This window comes from Cyrtonyx montezumae, unplaced genomic scaffold, assembly GCF_038088225.1.
Source record: "Cyrtonyx montezumae isolate F1298 unplaced genomic scaffold, pur_monq_1.0 scaffold_8, whole genome shotgun sequence".
In the NCBI taxonomy this organism is placed as follows: Eukaryota; Metazoa; Chordata; class Aves; order Galliformes; family Odontophoridae; genus Cyrtonyx; species Cyrtonyx montezumae.
This window is the reverse complement of record NW_027072089.1, coordinates 18,804,219-18,823,208: the sequence shown is the minus strand read 5'-3', so window position 1 is coordinate 18,823,208 and position 18,990 is coordinate 18,804,219. Positions and strand designations below refer to the sequence as shown.

The window sequence follows — 18,990 nt, the reverse complement described above, 5'->3', positions numbered from 1 at the left end:
ATCTTTGGCATGCCGGATAGAGTCTAGATCCAAACATGAAGGACACCGTTTTTTAATGACAACAGCCCTGCCCTTGTTAAGGCTGAATTAAATCACTAACAGTTCTTTTTCCTGGGTAACTTAGTTTTAATACCTCAACAGCTAGATGAAACAACAAGATGACGTGGCATACCTGCTTCTGACCCAGCAGTAGCTGCAGTGACAACACTTCTGCGCCCACTAGCATTGTCCTGATTACTGTGGTTACTCTCACTGTCACTTTCTGTTTCAGCAGCAGCTAGCAAATCCAACTCCATATCACTACCTACAAAAACAACATAAAAAAAAATCTCATGTTTAAAAACGGAAAAAAACAGAATGGCTGTGGTGGATCAAAGACATATCAAACTAAACCCAGAACCTCTTGCTACAGCAAAAAACTAACAGATATGCAAGGGAAAGAGCATAGAGACAGTGCAAATATGCAGCAATACTTGAAGCTTATTTCCTCATTCTCCAGCAGTTGCAATCCCTGGCCTTCTCACTCAATACTGTGCATACACATTCAACACACATGCTGAAAATCAAGGATTTGAGGATTCACAGCACCACTCAAACCAAAAGGCATCACAACTATTAACATACGTGTATTACGACAATTAGCCATATGCTGTTTCAAATAAATATCCAAGAAACACCTGAACACTTAAAATAGTTAAGTAAATATAACTAGAATTACAGGTTCTATTCAATTTTAAGTTTTGAGATTGAATGTTCTAAATATTCAGCAAGTAAATAAAACCAATGACTGGAAACATGAGGCACAGTAAGAAAGTAGTTTTTTTTTTTTAAATCATAGCTTTGGGCAATCTAATCCCAAAGTGACTCATATAAAATGAGTCATATCAATGGCAAAAAACAAACAAACAAAAAAAAACAAACAAAAAACCAACATACAGAATGGATGAATTTTATCTATTAAAAATTTGGTCCAGAATTTAATGCTAGGATTTGTTTGAAAACTGGCTCACCATGCTTCAGATCCTTTCTGAGAACTCCTACTACAACCACTATTCTATCATTAGCCATTTAAGACTGAGTTATTTTTCAATCCACCGAAGAGTCTGCATAAAAAACTGTACCAATCAGCAGCAGCACAAACAAAAACAAAAATTGTTACTAACTCAGAACTTTTTTTTTTAATTCTGATACCTCAGTATTCTCTCCTCATGCAAGAAAAATAAAAATGCTTCTGCACAGCCCTAATCCAAACTGTACGTATTTTTGCCCTAAAACCATCTCCTAAGTCCTTTAATTTTCTCTGCTCATGTCAGTCTCATAGATCACAATCATTGGTGGCAATGAAGATCTCTTGTTTTTGACACAGTTTGTTAATCCAACCAGTAGTGTGCACAGTGTACATTATACATACCATCTTCATCATGCTCATCATGCTGCCCTTCTGCTTCAGCATTCTCTTCACCATGTTCTTCCTGCTCATCGTGATGGTCTTCTTCACCAGCTACCCCCTCAACAACCTCAACCTGGAAAGAGTTATTTTAATTTTATGTCACAATAAATTTCATATAAAAGATGATTTATATATTTTCAGAAGCAAACAACATTTGATATAAAAAACAGCTATTAAACAAGAAAAAACATTCAAGAAAAATGATCTCAGAATTGAACTGACATAAATAGAAAGTGAAGCTGCAGTAGTTGTTTACAGTAGTTGAGGCCACAGCATCGTTTGTGGGTGTTTTTTATTTTAATGAGACATAGCTTTGGATATTAGATTTTTATACTGAAAGGCTAAAACTGACTATAAAACCTAGAAGTCATTTCAATACCTTGAACAGTTGAATCCTCTAGCAACCATACACCTTCAAAGCATTTTAATGGGGAGTTATATACAGTGGAAAATTATATACAAAGGATACTACAGATACATTTATTGGCAGACTAAAGCATATTTGGCCAAAGTCAAGGCGCACACCTTATGCTCTGAAGGGACTATTGTTGAATACAAAACAATGCTGATTACAAAGTTCTGTGAAAGCAAAATGCTTATGGCATCTCATGGACTCCTCACAGTACCGCAGGGGATAGCTTCAGCTTTGCAAACTGGAGGTCCTGATGTATGGATTTTCAAGTCAGGTGTCAAAGCACATGCTAACGCAACAGGTGCCACACTTGGGAAAAAACACAGAAAACTGACCTCTTCCACATCTGCTGAAACTATATCATCTTGTTCTTCATCCCTGCCACGAACTGGCTGTGACTGGCTGATTCGTCTTTGCTGAGGATTCCTTATGATGTAGGATGACTGAGATTGACTAGAACTTAAATTAACAAACAAAGAAAATGGAGAAGAGAGGGAAGGTGTTACAACAAAAAAAGCATTAAGAAAAAAATAAAGCAACACTTCAGATATCTGGTTGTTTTTCTTTTTTTAAAGGAAATGTAAGAAGCTGCTGAAATAGACAAAAACAGACTGGAATAAAAAAACACTATCATGAAAGCATGATCATTTTTTCTCTGAAAGAGTGGTCAGGCACTGGAATGGCCTGCCTAGGGAGGTGCTTGAGGCACCATCCCTAGTGCTGTTCAAGAAGCGTTTAGATGAGGTGCTAAGGGATTTGATTTAGTAGTTGGGTAGGGATAGTGATAGGAGGATGGTTGGACTAGATGATCTTGTAGGTCCTTTCCAACCTAATGTACCTATGAACCTATTTTTGTTCCTAGATGGGTGGGTGAGAGGCCAAATAATTATCTGACAGCAAAGCCAAACTGAAATGGTAAATTAACACAACTAGAACACCTAGAGCCAGTAAGACCTTTTAAACTACTAAGAGAAACTCCAAGCTTTATGTGTGAATACATTTGAAGTCAGCAGACCAATTATATTCAGATAAAAGCTAGCAAAAATATTTTTTGCTATTTCTCAGAGGCAAACAGTGAAGGTTGAGAAGAAATTATTGTAAGTTAAAACAAGAAATTCCTTTTAGATTAAAAATAAAATTTTAAAAGATTTTTCACAATCAAGGCAGTTACCAACCTGGAAAAAAACGTACCAAAACACTGTGGAATTTCCACTCTTGGAGAGATTCAGAAACTAAATGGACAAGAACATGAGTGACCTTACAAAACCAGAATGGGACCTTTAGCACACTGGTGGGAAAAGGGGCAGGGTTATAACTTGTGACTTCTGGACATCACTATCAACCTACATCACTTGAGAGATCAGTCAGTAGGAAAGTATTTCCGAAACACTTGGCCAGAATAAAAGCTTCACCACTTTCCTGTTAGCAAAATGCTAACAACAGAACATAAACAACAAAACCACCCTGAACATCCTCTGAAAAGAAAAAACAGCAAGTTTTACCTGCTAGACTGGTCAGATGATGGTCTTGGTGGTAAAGGCTCCACAGAAAACAGCTCTTCACTTCCCTGCATGGCATCTATACTAGTGCTAGCTAGAGTAAAGGGCGCTGTAGGACGTGCAATTCCCATCCTGACTGGAATAATCAGAGATTCTGCTACATTGCACAACTCTTCAACAGCATAAGGCAATAATGCCTGGAATACGCGTTTACATTTTCCAATAGGCTGCGGGATAAAATTGCTGGGGTAGGGAGGAAAAGTAAAGGTTAAGCAGGTTGTCTTTTCAAAATTCCTCTATCAATTTTTTTCAGAAAGTTGAAGCAATTATCTTTAATACATAGTAATGCTACACATATATATTTAAAGCTACTGAAGTCAGTTAAAAACACTCATATCCAGTTCTAATCTCAAATTACTGAATATTTAAATTCTCAAATTATAACACAGTCATAGACTGTTTTTGTTTTTTTACTAAGTTGATAAAAAGCCTACCACCAAAAACTCTAAAGTTATATACTGAACTTTTCTGTTTAAATGTTAATAAGAAAGTAAACAAACTACACAATGGCAGAGCTATTATGCAGTTCAGATGTAGATGTATCATAACACTGCCTACAGACTGCAAGTTAATTCAAATATTTCTGTCTCTTGGTGATTAATATCAACGCATGTTGAGATAGAATTAAAGACTAAATAAAAGCAAAAAATGAAAACAAATACCCTCCACACTCACTTTTTCTTTTTGGAAGAAGCCATTTCAACACTAAGAATGACAAATACTCTTGCCACAGAGCGCAGGAATCTCATTGTAACAGCTATAGCTTCTTCTCTGCGTCCTGGTGTATACTTGTTCTGTAATTCTTTTACAAGAGTACCCAGTAGAGTATCTAAAAGCTGTAGAAACAGGATGTTAAGAATGGTATGTGCAAAACAATCCAGATAAAGATTCAAGAAAACAGACCACAGCCATAACAGTATTATTTCAGAAAAACACAACTAATCTGAAGTTATTTTTAAATTAGTCTCTGAGCATTTCACCCAAAATACACTGGAATATCTTATATCACAGGGAGATTATAAGAAGGATGAAGAAAGCCTTTTCAGCAAGCTCTGACAAAGGACGATAGGCAACAGCTTCAAACTGAAAGTAGATTCAGATTGGATATAGGGAATATATTTTTCATGATGAAGATTATGAGACTCAGGAACAAATTCTCAGAGATGTTGCATATAGCCCATTACTAGAAGTTTCTAAAGTTGCAAAAGACTATAAGCAACATGATCTAGAGAAAGATGTCTGTCCACGACAGGCAGGTGGACTGTAAGAACTTAAAGGGTCTCTCCCATGCCATACCATTCTACCACTCAGAATCTAAGTAAAACATAGCTAAGCCTGCTTACCAAAATGTCTGCTGTGCACTTAACAATAAGGCAGTGTGTAAAACAGTCCAAGCGAATAGTTCCACTTTGCTGATTGAGGTAAACTTGTTCTTCAGGCAAAAGATGGCCTATCCTACTGCTTGCACTAAGACTTGGAGGAAAAAAAAAGAAATGAAATAAAATGTAAGTCAGCAGCTCACGAACATCAGATCAAATATTACATTGATGACTATTTGTAAATACACACGGGTCTTTATTTTCTTGGGAGCCAAACATGATCATAGATCTCAGTGCATTCCAGTCTTGCAAAACACGCTCCAAAGCAAGTTGGGCAAATCGAGGAGGTTCTAAATCATGATCAGGCATATCAGAATCTAAAGAGACAAAAAAGCAATATGAGAAGGAGGTACTGGAATACTGAATTTGTCATTTATTATACATACCATCCATCACGTGAAAGCACTCTTACCCTCTGGATTTGCAGTTTTACGATTACGATCTTCCCTAATTCTAGGTGGTCTGTATTGGCAGTGTTCCACAGTTTGCCTGGCAACTGTCTGTACTAAAAACAGCAGCAGATGTTCTCCCCTATAATGAAAAAAGGTCGATTAATGGAAATATGATATACCACATATTTTGAATTAATAAAGATTAATCTGCCCTAGTCATCACACATATAAACTTGCCTGCTATTTGGCATAGTTACAAGATTTGTGGTGGTAAGCAGGCGATAAAGGAGATCAAGGCGAGCTGACTTCTGTCCTGCAATTAGTGTTTTACACTTGCACTTTTCCCAGCAATCACAGTAAGCTGTGGGGGATGTTCGTTTCAGCCTACAAGAGGGGGAAAAAAAACAAAACAACACAGTGTTGCAGCTCTCCATAAGGTATCAAGAACTTTCTATAGAGGCTGGGGTGTTAGTGTAGATAAAAGATTCCTGCTACAGCTTTTCCTTACCAAGAAGATACCAAAACACAGCTTAAAACAGTGATGTACAAACTGTGCACTTCTACACTTGGCATTTGCTATTCTTGTTTCTTATGCTCACTTCATGAATGCAGTTTAATTGCACAGCCTTTCATAGTGCCTTAAAGCTCACCCAAAACAGCATCCAGCTAAGAAAGTTGGATTGAGAATCCTGTCTACATACAGTAAACTCTCAGTAATGATTACAACGTTAAGAAAATCTCTGTGTCTACTAGCACTGTTAGTGCAGCAAGGATATTAATGTGATAATAAAACATCTGCACCTTTGAAGCTTTACTAGGCTGATCAGACATCCTGACTGCTCATTTAACTGCTAGCCCACTTCTCCCTTTTTACATCTCATTTCAGGGATGAACATATTGTACTTTCTGAAAGTTTACAAAACAACCTGTCATAGGGATCCACTGGAGATGCCCAAAATTAAGGATGTTATTCTCAGATAATTAAGCACTTATGGATGCTAGACTTACTTGTTTACTCTGAATTTTATAAAGTGGAAAGTAAAGACCACCTTACTATTTCAATTCTGAAAATCTGATCGAGTCTAAAAATCAGTCTTACAGAGAAGGAAAAGAAAATAAAGGTATTTAAAATAGTATATTAATCTTACAGTATCTAAAGACTTTAAACCTAGGAAGAAAACATAACCTAAACCAATTAAACTCCAATAGAGAAGCAAAGCTACAAAATTAGTTTTATTGTAAGAAACAGAACAAAAGACTTACTTGCAGTCATGTCCTTTATGACACACCCTTGCACACTCTGTGCAACAACAAAGAGATTCTAACAGGCCACATGTTCGGCATTCAAATATATCCTAAAAAAGTTAATCAAAATATTATGTAGTTCTTTCAGAACATCTGAGGTTAAACTAAAATTGCACTTGTTCAAACTGAAGTTTTCACTTAGTAGTCAGTCAGCTCTAGGAAGTGAGACTGAAAGCAGTGAATATTCTAGCAACAAAGAACAATTTCCATTAAAATTTTTGCTAAAGTTTGTGAGGGTAAAACCACACTCATTAACACTACTACTCTGGCCAATACTGCCACCCTCAAAAGTAAGAAGCAATTAGGGAAGGCAATGAAATATACAATTAAAATTACAATATTAAAACAGTACAACTTTAATCATTTGAAAATCAGATCACTAGACTAACACAGTACATGGCTGAAAAACACATTAAAAAAAAAGCCTTACTTGGTTAATGTGCTCTGCACCAGTCCAGGTAAAACTGCATGTATCATTACAACACAAAACATACAAAGGAGAGTCATCTGGATTTGTACCAGAAGGACAAACCATTCCCATAAACACATCATCTTCTTTTTCACTTGAAGTTGCTTCAGCTAAGGGAAGAGTAGAATGCCAGCATTAAAAAAAACACACCACAACAAAAATCACTAACATTACCCGTACAAAAGAGAAGAATGACAATACAAAAGTGACATACAGGATTGTAAGTTTCACTACAGTCTCCTTTACAGATTTTCAAGAAAACTTTCATCACTGTCTTAGTTTCAGCTAGGACAGAGTTGATTTTCTTGACAGTATGATGCTATGTTCTGATTTTAAGAGAAAAACACTTATTTCTAGCTGTTGTTGAGCAATACTGCACAGAGCCAAGGCTGTTTCAGTTTTCTCATCTTCTTATGCTGTCCTACCAGCAAGGGGCTGAGGGAGGCACAAGGAGATAGGAAGTGACAGAATCAGGACAGCTGATCAAAACTGGATAAAGGGATATTCCACACCATATGAGATCATACAGAAGGAAAGTTTAAGAAATGGAGGAGCTCATCAGGCTGACTGCCACTGCTCGGGAACATCATTGGTATCAGTGGTGAGCAGCTGCTTGTGCATCACTTTATCTATCTATATATAGACAGATATCTCTTTGTGTGCACATTTCTTACAAATATCATCCCCCTCCCTTTTCCTTCTCTTTATCTCAAGTTGTTCTTAATATCAACTCAAGTTCTACATACTCCTCCACCCTAATTCTCCCTCCCATCTCACTGGGAAGTGAAGGGAGTGAGCAAATGATTGTCTGGTGCTTAGCTACCTGGTGGATTAAAGCACAGCAGTCTCATTACAGGTATTTAGAAGCTGCTATAACCAAGGACTCTTCCCCTGTTTTAAATTCACTGATACTATAATATGAGAGATCACCACTTCGAAGGATTAAAAAAACTCTATGAGGAATATTCTTATAAGGAACACACTCAGTCTGAAAGATATTGTCACATAACAGTTCTGATCTGCTTATGACCCTCAAGTTCAGCTTCATATATGTCAAATTAAACATCAGTGCTGAAAGCCACATAGTACATGTTTGCAGAGAAGTCTTTTCTGCAACAGCATCTAACTTGGCATGAAATATCAAGATTTCCAAAACTTGCAGCAGTATACACTGTTCTGTAAAGAGAGTCCAACCATCAGTTGATCAAACACAAATAATATTACACACATTACATACTGTAAGTAATGAATCTGAATGCGTTAATGCCAAACTTTAGAAGGAAACACCACACTAATAATTTGTGAAACTAGCATACCTTTAGCAATTTTTTGTGCAGTTTCTAGAATAGTAATTGCAGCAGGATATGCCCGGCCACTAACTGCTGACATAAATGGTGTCATGCCTCTTGCATCCCTGGGTGGTGGGAAAAAACAAATAAAATGAACTAAATTCTGTGTTTTGAACAGGAAAAGTTCAAAACATATACACATGCTCAATGCTGCTAACCTCATGCAAACCAAACATTCAGTGAGATTAAGTACTCTTACTCATTTTACTTCTATGAAATAGATCTAATTACAAAGGATGTCAAGATATAAGCATCGACAACTTTGTAACATTCTCCGCTTTAGATAAATGTCTCTTCAAATAACCTTTCTTAAAAGGCTTCCGTGCAATAAATTTAATGTAATATAAGATTACAAAAACAGTGAGAATCGACTCAAAAAACACTTACTTGGCTGAGAGCAATTCTCGAAGATAAGGTTGTAAAACAACGCTATCACAGAGTAATTTCAGTATGAAATGAGCATTTGCCTTCCGATCTTTTGATTCCACTACTGATGGTTCAGTAGAAGGTCCTATAATGACAAAATGAAAGTGCACAGAAACTGCTTCCCCACGAAAAATGACTACCTATTCAACACAAATAATTCAAAGTTTCATTGGGTGATTAATCAGCAGGACTATTCAGCAGTCTGCTAGGTGTGGTAACCTTTTGCTGAAGTACTGACACTTTCAGTTCCAAGTTACATTCTTCAACAGAGACAGTAAACATAATTTTAAGTAGCTAAGAATAATTTTTGCATAAAACTTCATGCATTCTGCACACTCATGAAGTTCTGCTTCAATCCAATCTTCAATTGGTAAGAAGAATTTGCATATGTAGAAGGTCTGTGCAAGCATTTCAGCTTTTCAGATCATTTTGCCTCTGAAGCATTATCAGACAAGCACGATGTTCTCACCTGGTATCGTGGAGGTGCTCGGTCCTTGGCCGGTGCCGGTCGCTGCTGTGGTAAGAGATCCCACAGCGGGGGCCAGGATAAAATCAATGTCACCATCTTTCAGTAAACAGAACAGCAGGATGTATATCAATATATCAAGACATCCCTAACAACACGCTCTTTCTGCAATGTCTAATACACTGCAGGTTTTCTGTATTTAACTGGTACTCTTTCCTACAAATGGCCACATTTCTACACCAAACAGCAAACAGCTACTAACCATATTTTACTCAAGTCTGACAGCAGCATTAGAAAGACACATACTGGATTTTAAAAGTACGTTTAAGTCTTCAGTAAACTCGTAAAGCAGTTTTTGTTACCTCACTGAGGCTAAGTATTTGAGACTCAAAATGAATTCTAATAAAAATTCACCTTAAATGCCATTGGTTCTTTCAGTAAATCTCTCATTTGACAGTTCAACTTATTACAACAGCAGACTTGCCTGTATCTATTGCAGGAGGATCTGGAACCCAGCTGGGAGGAGCTATTGGTGGAGAAACTGGGTCCTGGTGATCACTTGATGAAGCACCAGCTTCCTGTCTGCCCAGTCCAGCAGCTCTCAAGGATCTTCTCATCATCTCCCTTAGCCTCAGACTGAAAAATAATAATTAAAAAGAGTAAAAATAGTAAAATCATTATGCACAATTAGAACATCTTAAAGCAAACTTTTATGCTGAAAAAAGAAACCAAACTCATCTTCAGCACAGAATAGAATGAGCAGAGGTATTTTTCATTCTTGTACTCCAATTACTTACAAAAGGATACCAGCCTTGGAAGAAAAGTCAGTCAGCTAGATGTCAAGACTTGATTTGATTTCAGAACATATCTACTTTTCCTCCACAGCATTGTCTGCTCCAAGCAGCAGCAGGTGATAGATATTCTCACTATTTTACCCCAAGTTTTCAGCCAGGGCCCTCATCTTAAGCCTAAGAAGAAATTTGATCTTGTTGCTGCTGGATTTTTAAATATAACTTCTTTTTGAAGTTCATGGAGGAATAAAAAGGGCCAAAAAAAATCTTAGTTATTCATTAAAGGCTAAGAGACCTAGGACTCTCCAACTTGGAGAAGAGAAGGCTGAGGGAGGATCTCACAACTGTTCATAAATACCTAAAATGCGGGAGTTAATTTGATGGGGGTGGACTTTTTTCAGTGGCATGAAGCAAGAGAACAAGGGGCAATGTGCAGAAAACAGAACACAGGAAGTTCCATACTAACACAAGGAAGAAGTTCTTCATTGTCAGAGTAACAGAGCACTGCAATAGGCTGCGTCCAGGGAGACTGCAGAGTCTCCTCTAGAGATGCACCAGACCCATCTGGACACTTTTCTGTGTGACCTACTCTAGGGAATCTGCTGTAGAAGGGAAGTTGGACTCTACGATCTCAAGAGGTCCTTCCAAACTCTACAACTCTGATTTGAAAGTGGTGTTTTCCTGATGATAGTCAATATAACAGTTTTAAGAAATACTACATCATCATAAGTGGTAGGAATAATGTATACAACAAAGAACTGAGACAAACATAACTGGTTTTATTTGTTTGGTTTTGTTGTTTGTTTGTCGTTGTGGGGTTTTCTTTGTAAATGTACTCTCTCTTAAACAGAGATACATCTCTTATAAAATATGGGAGGAAGACTTCAATCCCTACTTCCCATATGAAAAAGATAGACTCAAAATCCTTGGTGTTGGAAGGTACCTTTAAAGGTCACCTAGTCCAACTCCCCTGCGATTAACAGGCACGTGCACAGGTGGATCAGGTTACTCAGCATTTGATCCAGCCTCACCTTGAAAGTCTCCAGGGACCAGGCACCCACCACATCTCTGAACAACCCGTCCCATAAGGCACTTAACTACTGAAAAAACAATGCCTAAACCCCAGAAAATTGAATCAGTTTAGGAATATCCCACCATTAGCTACCAAGCCAGAAGGGCTTTTCAAAGGTGTGAGATATGACTCCAGACAAGTAAGAGAAAATTTTTGAGCCATACTGAAGTAAAGAATTAAGAGACTGGTAGTAGTACCAAACACCAGAACACAAAACAACAGGAAAACATTAGTCAGTTTACCTTCTGCTGCTTGATGACCCTGCTCGACTTCCTGGACCATTACTTGACACAACAGAAATTGCATTTGCAATTGCTTCCACAGCTGAGAGCCTTTCAGCAAATGTATTCCTCTCAGAGCGCTCTGCTTCTGAAAAAAAAGTAAGAGAAATTTGAAGGGCAAAATTTCACTTTGGAAAATTATAAGGAAGGAGCAGAAAGAATGAAATGCCACTAATCACAATATGTTCCCTGCAATTTATTTTATTAAGATGTAGAGGGACACAGTAGGCTCAAGTAGCTGCTTTGTTTTTTTTCTTTTGATTTTTTTTCTGTTTTTGTGTTGTTGTTTTGTTGTGTTGTTTTTTTTTTTTAATGGAGAACCATGAACCATGATTTTGATAGGGTTTGATTTCCAAAAGAAACGACATACAAAGTACACACATTCCAAAACAAGTTTTCAGTATCATGGGCAGACAAGGACCTAACAGAGCTGATTGTAGACACTTGCTGAGTACAAGCCTCCAAAGTAATGGCTATTTAAACAAACAAACAAAAAAACAGAACAAAACAAAATAAAACACTTCACAATGAGTAGCAACACATAGTTCTAGGCCTCTAAGATATATGCTCTACTTATGAGCATGCTTAGGAAAATTAACAATGGTGAGAATATAATACGGTACTGCAGTTTAAACTAAAGTTCGAGTGTTATTTCTGATATCTAAAATCTAAGCACCACAACACCTAAAAGTCCTGGGCATAACCAGGATTGAGCTGTGCCAGGTGCTGTACAAACTATAAAACCCTGCCTAACTGTATAGAGTACAACTTGAAGAAACCACTTAGGCAAGAAACCTAATTTAGATTTCTAATTTAGATTTCAATGCAAAATAAATACACAGATAAAGTGATAAAAGTCAGCTGTGCACGAGTAACAGCCAACCCTTCTTTAGTACTACTGGCAAGGATGACATAGCCTAGCCATTACACACCAAATTACAAGTCACTGTAGCAATAGATCCAGAAAGAAGTGAAGGAAAAGCCACATTTAGCAGGACAAAGGCCAGGTGAAGGACAATTTTCACATAAACAGAGCCAACAACTATTTTTATTACAGCCTAAAAGGAAAGGCCCCCTTTCTGACTAAAAAAGAAAACATTTACAGTGAATCTGATCATTCTTTCAGAACACTTCCCAGAATTGCTACAGCTACTGCTCACTCAAAAAGAAACCCCCCAACTTAAATGAGTACCTATAAACTATCTGAAATTCATAAGTCTTCAACCATTTTACCTACTTAGCACATTTCTTCTAGACCTGTCTTTTCTGAATCACTTCTACTACACTTATGAAACACCAAATCACAGAAAAAACACAGTAAGCCATTCCCAGCTCTGTATGGTCTAGGTCCACTTCTGCAATTCTTTTATCCAGAGCATGAGCTGCGAGACAGCTAGACACAGGATCTGAGAAGATGGAAAGCTTATCCCTGACCTCACTTATCTCCCTTCTGGCAGTGCAGGAGGTAGGGGTCTCAGCCAGGCACCACCTGGGAAGGAACACTGTGTTCCATAATTGCCAAGGGACATCATATCCAGAGCCTGGAACTGAAGCCCTTCATGCTAAATCAATCTTCTTTCATAGTTCAACAACAAATGGCTGTGAAACTTACAGACAGTAACATTAATCACCACTGCCCTCCAGATGATGCACAGAAAATAAGCTTGTCCTACTATCACTTACTAGCAGTTACAAGAAGGTAATGTGATTTGAATATAAAGACATGAAAACCCTTTTATAAACAACATTTGTGAGAGAGAGGCAGAGGGGTGTTAAAGTCCATCAAGTTCACATTTTTTTGTCTTTCAGAAAGTTAAATTACATCCAAATGAAGTTACTGAAAGAATGTCAAGGTTGCAAAGACAAGCACTCAAATTAGAAAAAGTCAGATTAGATTTGCCTATGCATCCTTATTTCAGCTTCCTTGCATGCTTTATAAGCAAAACAGTCTTCAGCTACATAGATAGCTTTTTGGTGGTAGTAGTTTTCTTTTTTAGTTTTGTTTTTTTCCCCCCCTCAACAAGACCCCTGCCTCAATCAGTGCACAGGATGGACGACACACTAGAGATGAAGGGTTGTACAATGAACAAGCTGTTTGTGCCTTGCTTGCTGCAATATCTGAACAGCATGTAGTAAGGCATTAACAACTTGGAAAGGAGAGGGGAAAGCACCGTCCTGTGTTTAACACCATTAAACACCACTTTGGAGAAAGGGATCCTATTTCCATCACATTTAACAGCACAGAGAACTTTGGTTAAACACGTTCTTATAAATTATAGCTATACATTTAACTCAATTTTGGACATGTAAAAGGTGCCTGGCTCATAGAAATAATTAACATTCACAAAACAAACAAAACTACTATTGCATCCATCTCTGGAATGTTTTAAAATAACACCTACACCAAAAAAAAAGTGAGATTATGTACTAGGTTTCTCCAAGAGGACTCTCAAAATTAGTCAACAGCTTTGAATGCAGAAAAATTTCCAGCTATACCACCTTCAAAAGATAAGAAATCTGTACCATTATCCCTATCTTACAGATAGGGATATTGAGAAACAACTATGTCTACAAATGACTAAAATTCAATGACAGCACCATACAAAAAAATCTAACAAGGAAGTTCATTCATTATTCAGTGCAGGTTTGTATGGTGTGCATAAGAAAGGAATGGGGCCACACACTGAATGATGAGGATAAAAAGAAATATTGAATAGCTACCCATTCGGTGAGCACCGTCCATCTTGTGCACTGAATGAGGTAGTCCTGTGGAAAAAATAGTATTACGGTGTAATTAAAGACCATTTCACAATGCATACCCATGTACAGCACCTGGGTCAATTTAGTTCTGGCATCTCCTAATTTTTTGAGTGCTTGACTTAGCAACCTTGTTGTTCTATGAATATATTTTAGACATAATAGTATTTAATAGACAATTTCTAATGGTGTCAGCAACTAGCATTAACAAAAAGTCTCTTTCACGTTTCTTAAGACATCAACTGCAAGTAATGTTGGGAGAATTCATAATACTTGAAAAATACTAAATACTGTTCCTTAGATGTTTGCTAGTGATACAGCAGGGATACTAACAATAAAGGAGGAAACTACTTGTCTTCATTTAAAATTAATACAGGGATGCAAAAAGTTTGCCTCTTATAACGAATAAAAACTGTTCAGTACTCCCAACTACTGAATTCTTACAAATCTTTATGAGAGTAGTAAAAGTGTAATCTCATCACCTTTGGCAGGTTCAGAGACATTTTAATGCTTAATTTTAAGCTACTTGTATCTGAAGAGTACAGGTTTAAAATCAAGTCCTCTGGAAAACGCATAAGAGTTTATTTTCAAACTATTTTCATGACTCTGAGCTCACCCTCTTCCTCTTTTGTTTCTTTGTTGCTGGTTGGAAAGCATACAGACACACAAGCATGCAGAATATTGCGGTTTCCATCACATCTGTGGCCAAGGAATGTCTGCAGCACTTGTGGGTTCTGATCCAAGACAACTGCTTGTTCAAGATTCATCAGGTATTGTCTGCAAGCCTCGAAGTCACATCGGAGAATGTGCTGCATTAAAGTTTGCTTCTGTACTCAAAAGAACAGAGTAAGTTAAATGAAAATATGAAACGTGTGTGCCTGTGGTTTTTCTAGGTACTTCTAGCCTTTCATTTTTCTTAATTAATAGAGTGGCCTAAACATAGGACATAAGGCAAATTACTTCAGTTTCATTTAACATGGGAAAAGTGGTGTGATTGAAAAAAATAGAGGGGGAGGGGTAACTAGCTTTTACATAATTGTTTTAGAGAAATGATAATGCGTGCTGGGAAGTAAATAAGAAGAAACTGCTGAAGGCCTGGGAGGCTCATCCCCAATATAACATGGTTATATTCAACTGCAGTTAAATACTCCACCATGAAATCAGTCCCATCCTAATGCATAACACTTCCTGGTGGCAGCACAGAACACAGATCTAACTAAAAACACCAAATAAATGATTGGTTTACGTTAGAATAACGGAAATTCACAGTAAGAACTCTTCATACAGCACCGCAGATGAGTACAGGACTACGTGATAAGCAAGTGAAAAAAAACTGTGCTTGATTATTTTATTTGCTAATTTATAGTAAACATAAGGTATGAAAACGTGCTGCATTCTTAAGAAAATAAATTGGCTGGACTTCTCACAAAAGCTTTGAGCCCATAAAACAAAACTGCAAACTAGTTGTTACACACATGAGGAAACAGTATTTATTAAAACCTCATAAGAAGCCACGGACTACCAAAATGGATCTTCTGTACTTTACTACTAAATTTGTGTTTTCATGTTTCTATGAGAATCTCCTGCTGAAATTAGTTTATGTAGTAAAAACATAAACTGGTATCTAAATGCAAAGTTGCCTGAAGCATAATTTCATAAAAGCAAGAGGAAAAATAGCATAGAATTCTGTATTACAGAAATTATGTTACCTCAACAGCCATAATAATAATGGCAGCTTTCTTTTTGATGGTTGAGTTGGCAGGAAGATTTGTTAAGGAATGAACACCCATTCCAAGACTACTAATAGGTGGAAGATCAAGCCAGTCGGGGTCACGTATTCCACCCATACAGTCTTTTGCCATTGGATAGATTGTACCATTTCCATCTCTAAGAATAATAGGTGATTCCTACAATGGGGAAAAATACTTTAGAATTTAAACTCCACCGTTTATAAGCATTACCCTTCACAAAAGGGTTGACTGCCAACAGAGGCAACATTTTACCCAAAACCCTCATTTTTGCCACTGTATCCTATAATTACAAAAGGAGCAGCAAAAGATAGCTAATTCCCTTTTCCAGATGCCTGAGATTTGCTTAAGTTGGTATATATTGAAAGTACCTATTTTACAACAGGTGTTCACAGAGAAACATCACTAATGAAACATACATAGTACCTACATTACAATTTCAGATTTCTTAAACTCTCCTAAGAAAGCTGAATGTGCTGAAATACAATAAAAATTCAGACCCCTTACCAAAAGAGTTCCTTTCAATTACCATAAGCAAAGTTTATCACTGAAATGACTTTAGTAATTTTTTCTAGGATCTCCTCATGTATACCTGCACAGCGGAATCGGCCATATAACCAGATAAAAGAGGAAATCTAACAGTTAAGAGTTGTGCAAAATTTCAATATATCCTTTTTGTTATCAGATTTTTGGTTAACATTTCCATCTGAACATTTTTGTCTCACTTCCAAAACTTAGCTAAATAGCCAGTTTATGCTAACACAGCAACTATTGTCAGCTTCTCCCTTCTTACTTTTTATTCAAATTGTATTTTGAATAATATAATTCTAAAGTGCTTCAGCATGTTAGACTGCTATTCCACACATGCCTTCAAAATATTAATGGTGGTATCCAGCTTTTCATAATCCACTCATTCTTAAGCTACTCTTCACCAGTATTTGGAAAAGCCTTACAAGAAGACTGTACCGTTTCACTCAAGATGGCAGGAGTGAAATGCAGCAAGGTTAAATGATTGAAGTGCAAAACCACAAACCTGTCCAGCTGTAAAAATAGCAACACTTCTCTCATTCTGACCCAGGAATGCAATGCTGCTAGTAGGGAAATTGTTTTCCTGTTCAGCCTTTCCAGTAGCAAGGTCAAATATGCAATACCGAACCCAGTTCCCAGTTTTCAGGACAGCATGAACTCCTTTCAAAGATACATGAAAAAAATTAACACCTTGATGGCAATCAGTAAAAACTCTTAACTACTGCACTTTTATTAAGGTCAACAAAAACACAGTTTCCCACTAAGAAGAGAGATGGCTTGTGAAGGGAATAATGAAGCATCTTTAAGGGTTAAGTCTGTTACCTTTTGAATCTACATTTACTGCTAGAATCTCTGTTTTTTCAGGAATACACAGCTTTTTAGGTGTCCTTTGAAAACAGTCTGGAACTTTCGGAGTTCCCCCAGTTTTTACGACCTAAAAACATCCATAAAATGTTAAGATGCAGTAAAATACACAGTGCTGATAGATAAAAAGACTTTGCTTTTTTCAGTATTTCACAAATACACACCTGTAGTTCATCTATCCTGAGCAGCCTACAATCTTGGAGAAGAGAGGAAGGATCTGGATCTGAATTAGAACTGCTCTGACTGTTTGCATTACTGGAGGTGCCTGGAAATTTGACAGCAACATAAGCACCATCCACTTTTAGCACCTACAAGCAGAAAACATTACAGTTTTATTAAAAGCTTTGAATAGACTGTTTAGCATAACTTTCTTCAAATAAACTAGACCTTTTCAGGAAAATAAAAAAAGCTGATAATCAGTGATTCGAACCTACAGCTCTTGGTCACTTGCCTTGCTGTTTTGCTGAAGTTCTTAACACTTAAAAACTGTATTTCTTCAGTATCCTACCTCCAACAGAAACCAGTTTAACTGGAGAAGTTCCTACTGTTATTCTCCTAGTACATCTTTCCATGTACTGGAAACAGCAGGACAACTTCAGGTTTAACAGTCTGGGTACATACTTCTCTTACTGATTTGTTTAATTTATTTTGGAAACAAACACTACCTTGTGGCAGTGAATTCTGAACACCTGCTAACAGCTGAATAAAGTCAGTGTGGACTTTAACTGCCTGTTAGTTCTTTTACTACAGGAAATGGGAAATCACTTTTTTTCTGTCACATTTTTAAGCTTTTGGTCTTAGTCTGTTCTGTGTCTTAGTGCTCATTCTTCAAGGAGATTATATAATGAAAAAAATGTTTTGGAGTTTTCTACCTATTGCTTATACTCAGTGATAAAGTTCTCCACTCAGTCCCTTCAGACTGAAGGATAAAGTCCATCCAGAAACACTGTGTGTATATTGTGTCTCTCTTCCCCTCAAAGAAATGAATTTTTTCAGCCCTTCACCTGCACAGTTTTTTCTGCTGCTGCAAGCCTCTCTGAAGAGTTGCTGCCATGCGTATCTAATCAGAACTGTCAAAACAGTTTTCCTTGACAGCTTACAATACCACCAAATGGCAAGGCCATTTCAGTTTCCACCTGAGAGCATAATCTGCTCAAAAGAAAAACAAAGCTAACAAGGAAGGGAACAGGAGGAAGGACAATGTTTTAATTCAGAAAGGAAACGATCTCATTATGCACCCAGACTTGATCAAAACTAGATACAAGTAACCATCAGTCTTGACTAGGCTTTAATTTCTCAATACTCCCTACACAGAAAGCGCCTACAAAGAAATAAAAAGTAACTGTAATAAACTTAACATCTTAGAGGTCCCCTGGAGGAATAAAAAGCAACTTCCCTACTTTCTAGATATTGAAAACAATATAAATTCAAGCATTTCCTTGCTTTTTCCCTAATTTCTCTAGATAAGGGTATCTTATCAACTATACTAAAGGATTTACTGACAATCATGAAGGTGTTAGAAGACTGTTACTACGAAGAGTATTATGGGTAGCCAGAGCACTTACTAACCACATAATGAAATTTTATTTGAGTAGTAGAGTTGGTAGCTGTATCAGCAGAGCAACAGTGCTAGCTGCAAGAATGCTGCTGAACCTTTGAAAATTCAGACCTAGTCAAAAGATTCATGAACATTAACTCTGATCTACCACATACACACATTTGTTCTGAGACTAACAAGACTT

At 37.1% G+C, this 18,990-nt stretch overlaps 1 protein-coding gene across 8 annotated transcripts in view; it reads right to left on the bottom strand.

The window, feature by feature from the left end:
* The window catches only part of UBR5 (ubiquitin protein ligase E3 component n-recognin 5), a 78,706-nt gene that overhangs the window by 17,405 nt on the left and 42,311 nt on the right, over positions 1 to 18,990 (bottom strand). For 5 of the 8 annotated variants that reach the window (XM_065752875.1, XM_065752874.1, XM_065752876.1 and 2 more), the window contains 22 exons: positions 17,413 to 17,556; positions 17,207 to 17,318; positions 16,890 to 17,044; positions 15,818 to 16,015; positions 14,725 to 14,935; positions 14,073 to 14,117; positions 11,313 to 11,439; positions 9,692 to 9,843; positions 9,211 to 9,306; positions 8,703 to 8,826; positions 8,283 to 8,380; positions 6,928 to 7,076; positions 6,456 to 6,547; positions 5,430 to 5,576; positions 5,213 to 5,331; positions 4,991 to 5,117; positions 4,765 to 4,894; positions 4,097 to 4,257; positions 3,365 to 3,604; positions 2,198 to 2,321; positions 1,412 to 1,523; positions 173 to 304 (listed from right to left, as the gene is read on the bottom strand). In XM_065752875.1, the coding sequence (XP_065608947.1) occupies positions 173 to 304; positions 1,412 to 1,523; positions 2,198 to 2,321; positions 3,365 to 3,604; positions 4,097 to 4,257; positions 4,765 to 4,894; positions 4,991 to 5,117; positions 5,213 to 5,331; positions 5,430 to 5,576; positions 6,456 to 6,547; positions 6,928 to 7,076; positions 8,283 to 8,380; positions 8,703 to 8,826; positions 9,211 to 9,306; positions 9,692 to 9,843; positions 11,313 to 11,439; positions 14,073 to 14,117; positions 14,725 to 14,935; positions 15,818 to 16,015; positions 16,890 to 17,044; positions 17,207 to 17,318; positions 17,413 to 17,556 (2,995 nt within the window). The remainder of the gene's footprint in view (positions 1 to 172; positions 305 to 1,411; positions 1,524 to 2,197; positions 2,322 to 3,364; positions 3,605 to 4,096; positions 4,258 to 4,764; positions 4,895 to 4,990; positions 5,118 to 5,212; positions 5,332 to 5,429; positions 5,577 to 6,455; positions 6,548 to 6,927; positions 7,077 to 8,282; positions 8,381 to 8,702; positions 8,827 to 9,210; positions 9,307 to 9,691; positions 9,844 to 11,312; positions 11,440 to 14,072; positions 14,118 to 14,724; positions 14,936 to 15,817; positions 16,016 to 16,889; positions 17,045 to 17,206; positions 17,319 to 17,412; positions 17,557 to 18,990) is intronic. The other 3 variants (XM_065752877.1, XM_065752879.1, XM_065752878.1) reach the window with 2 other exon arrangements.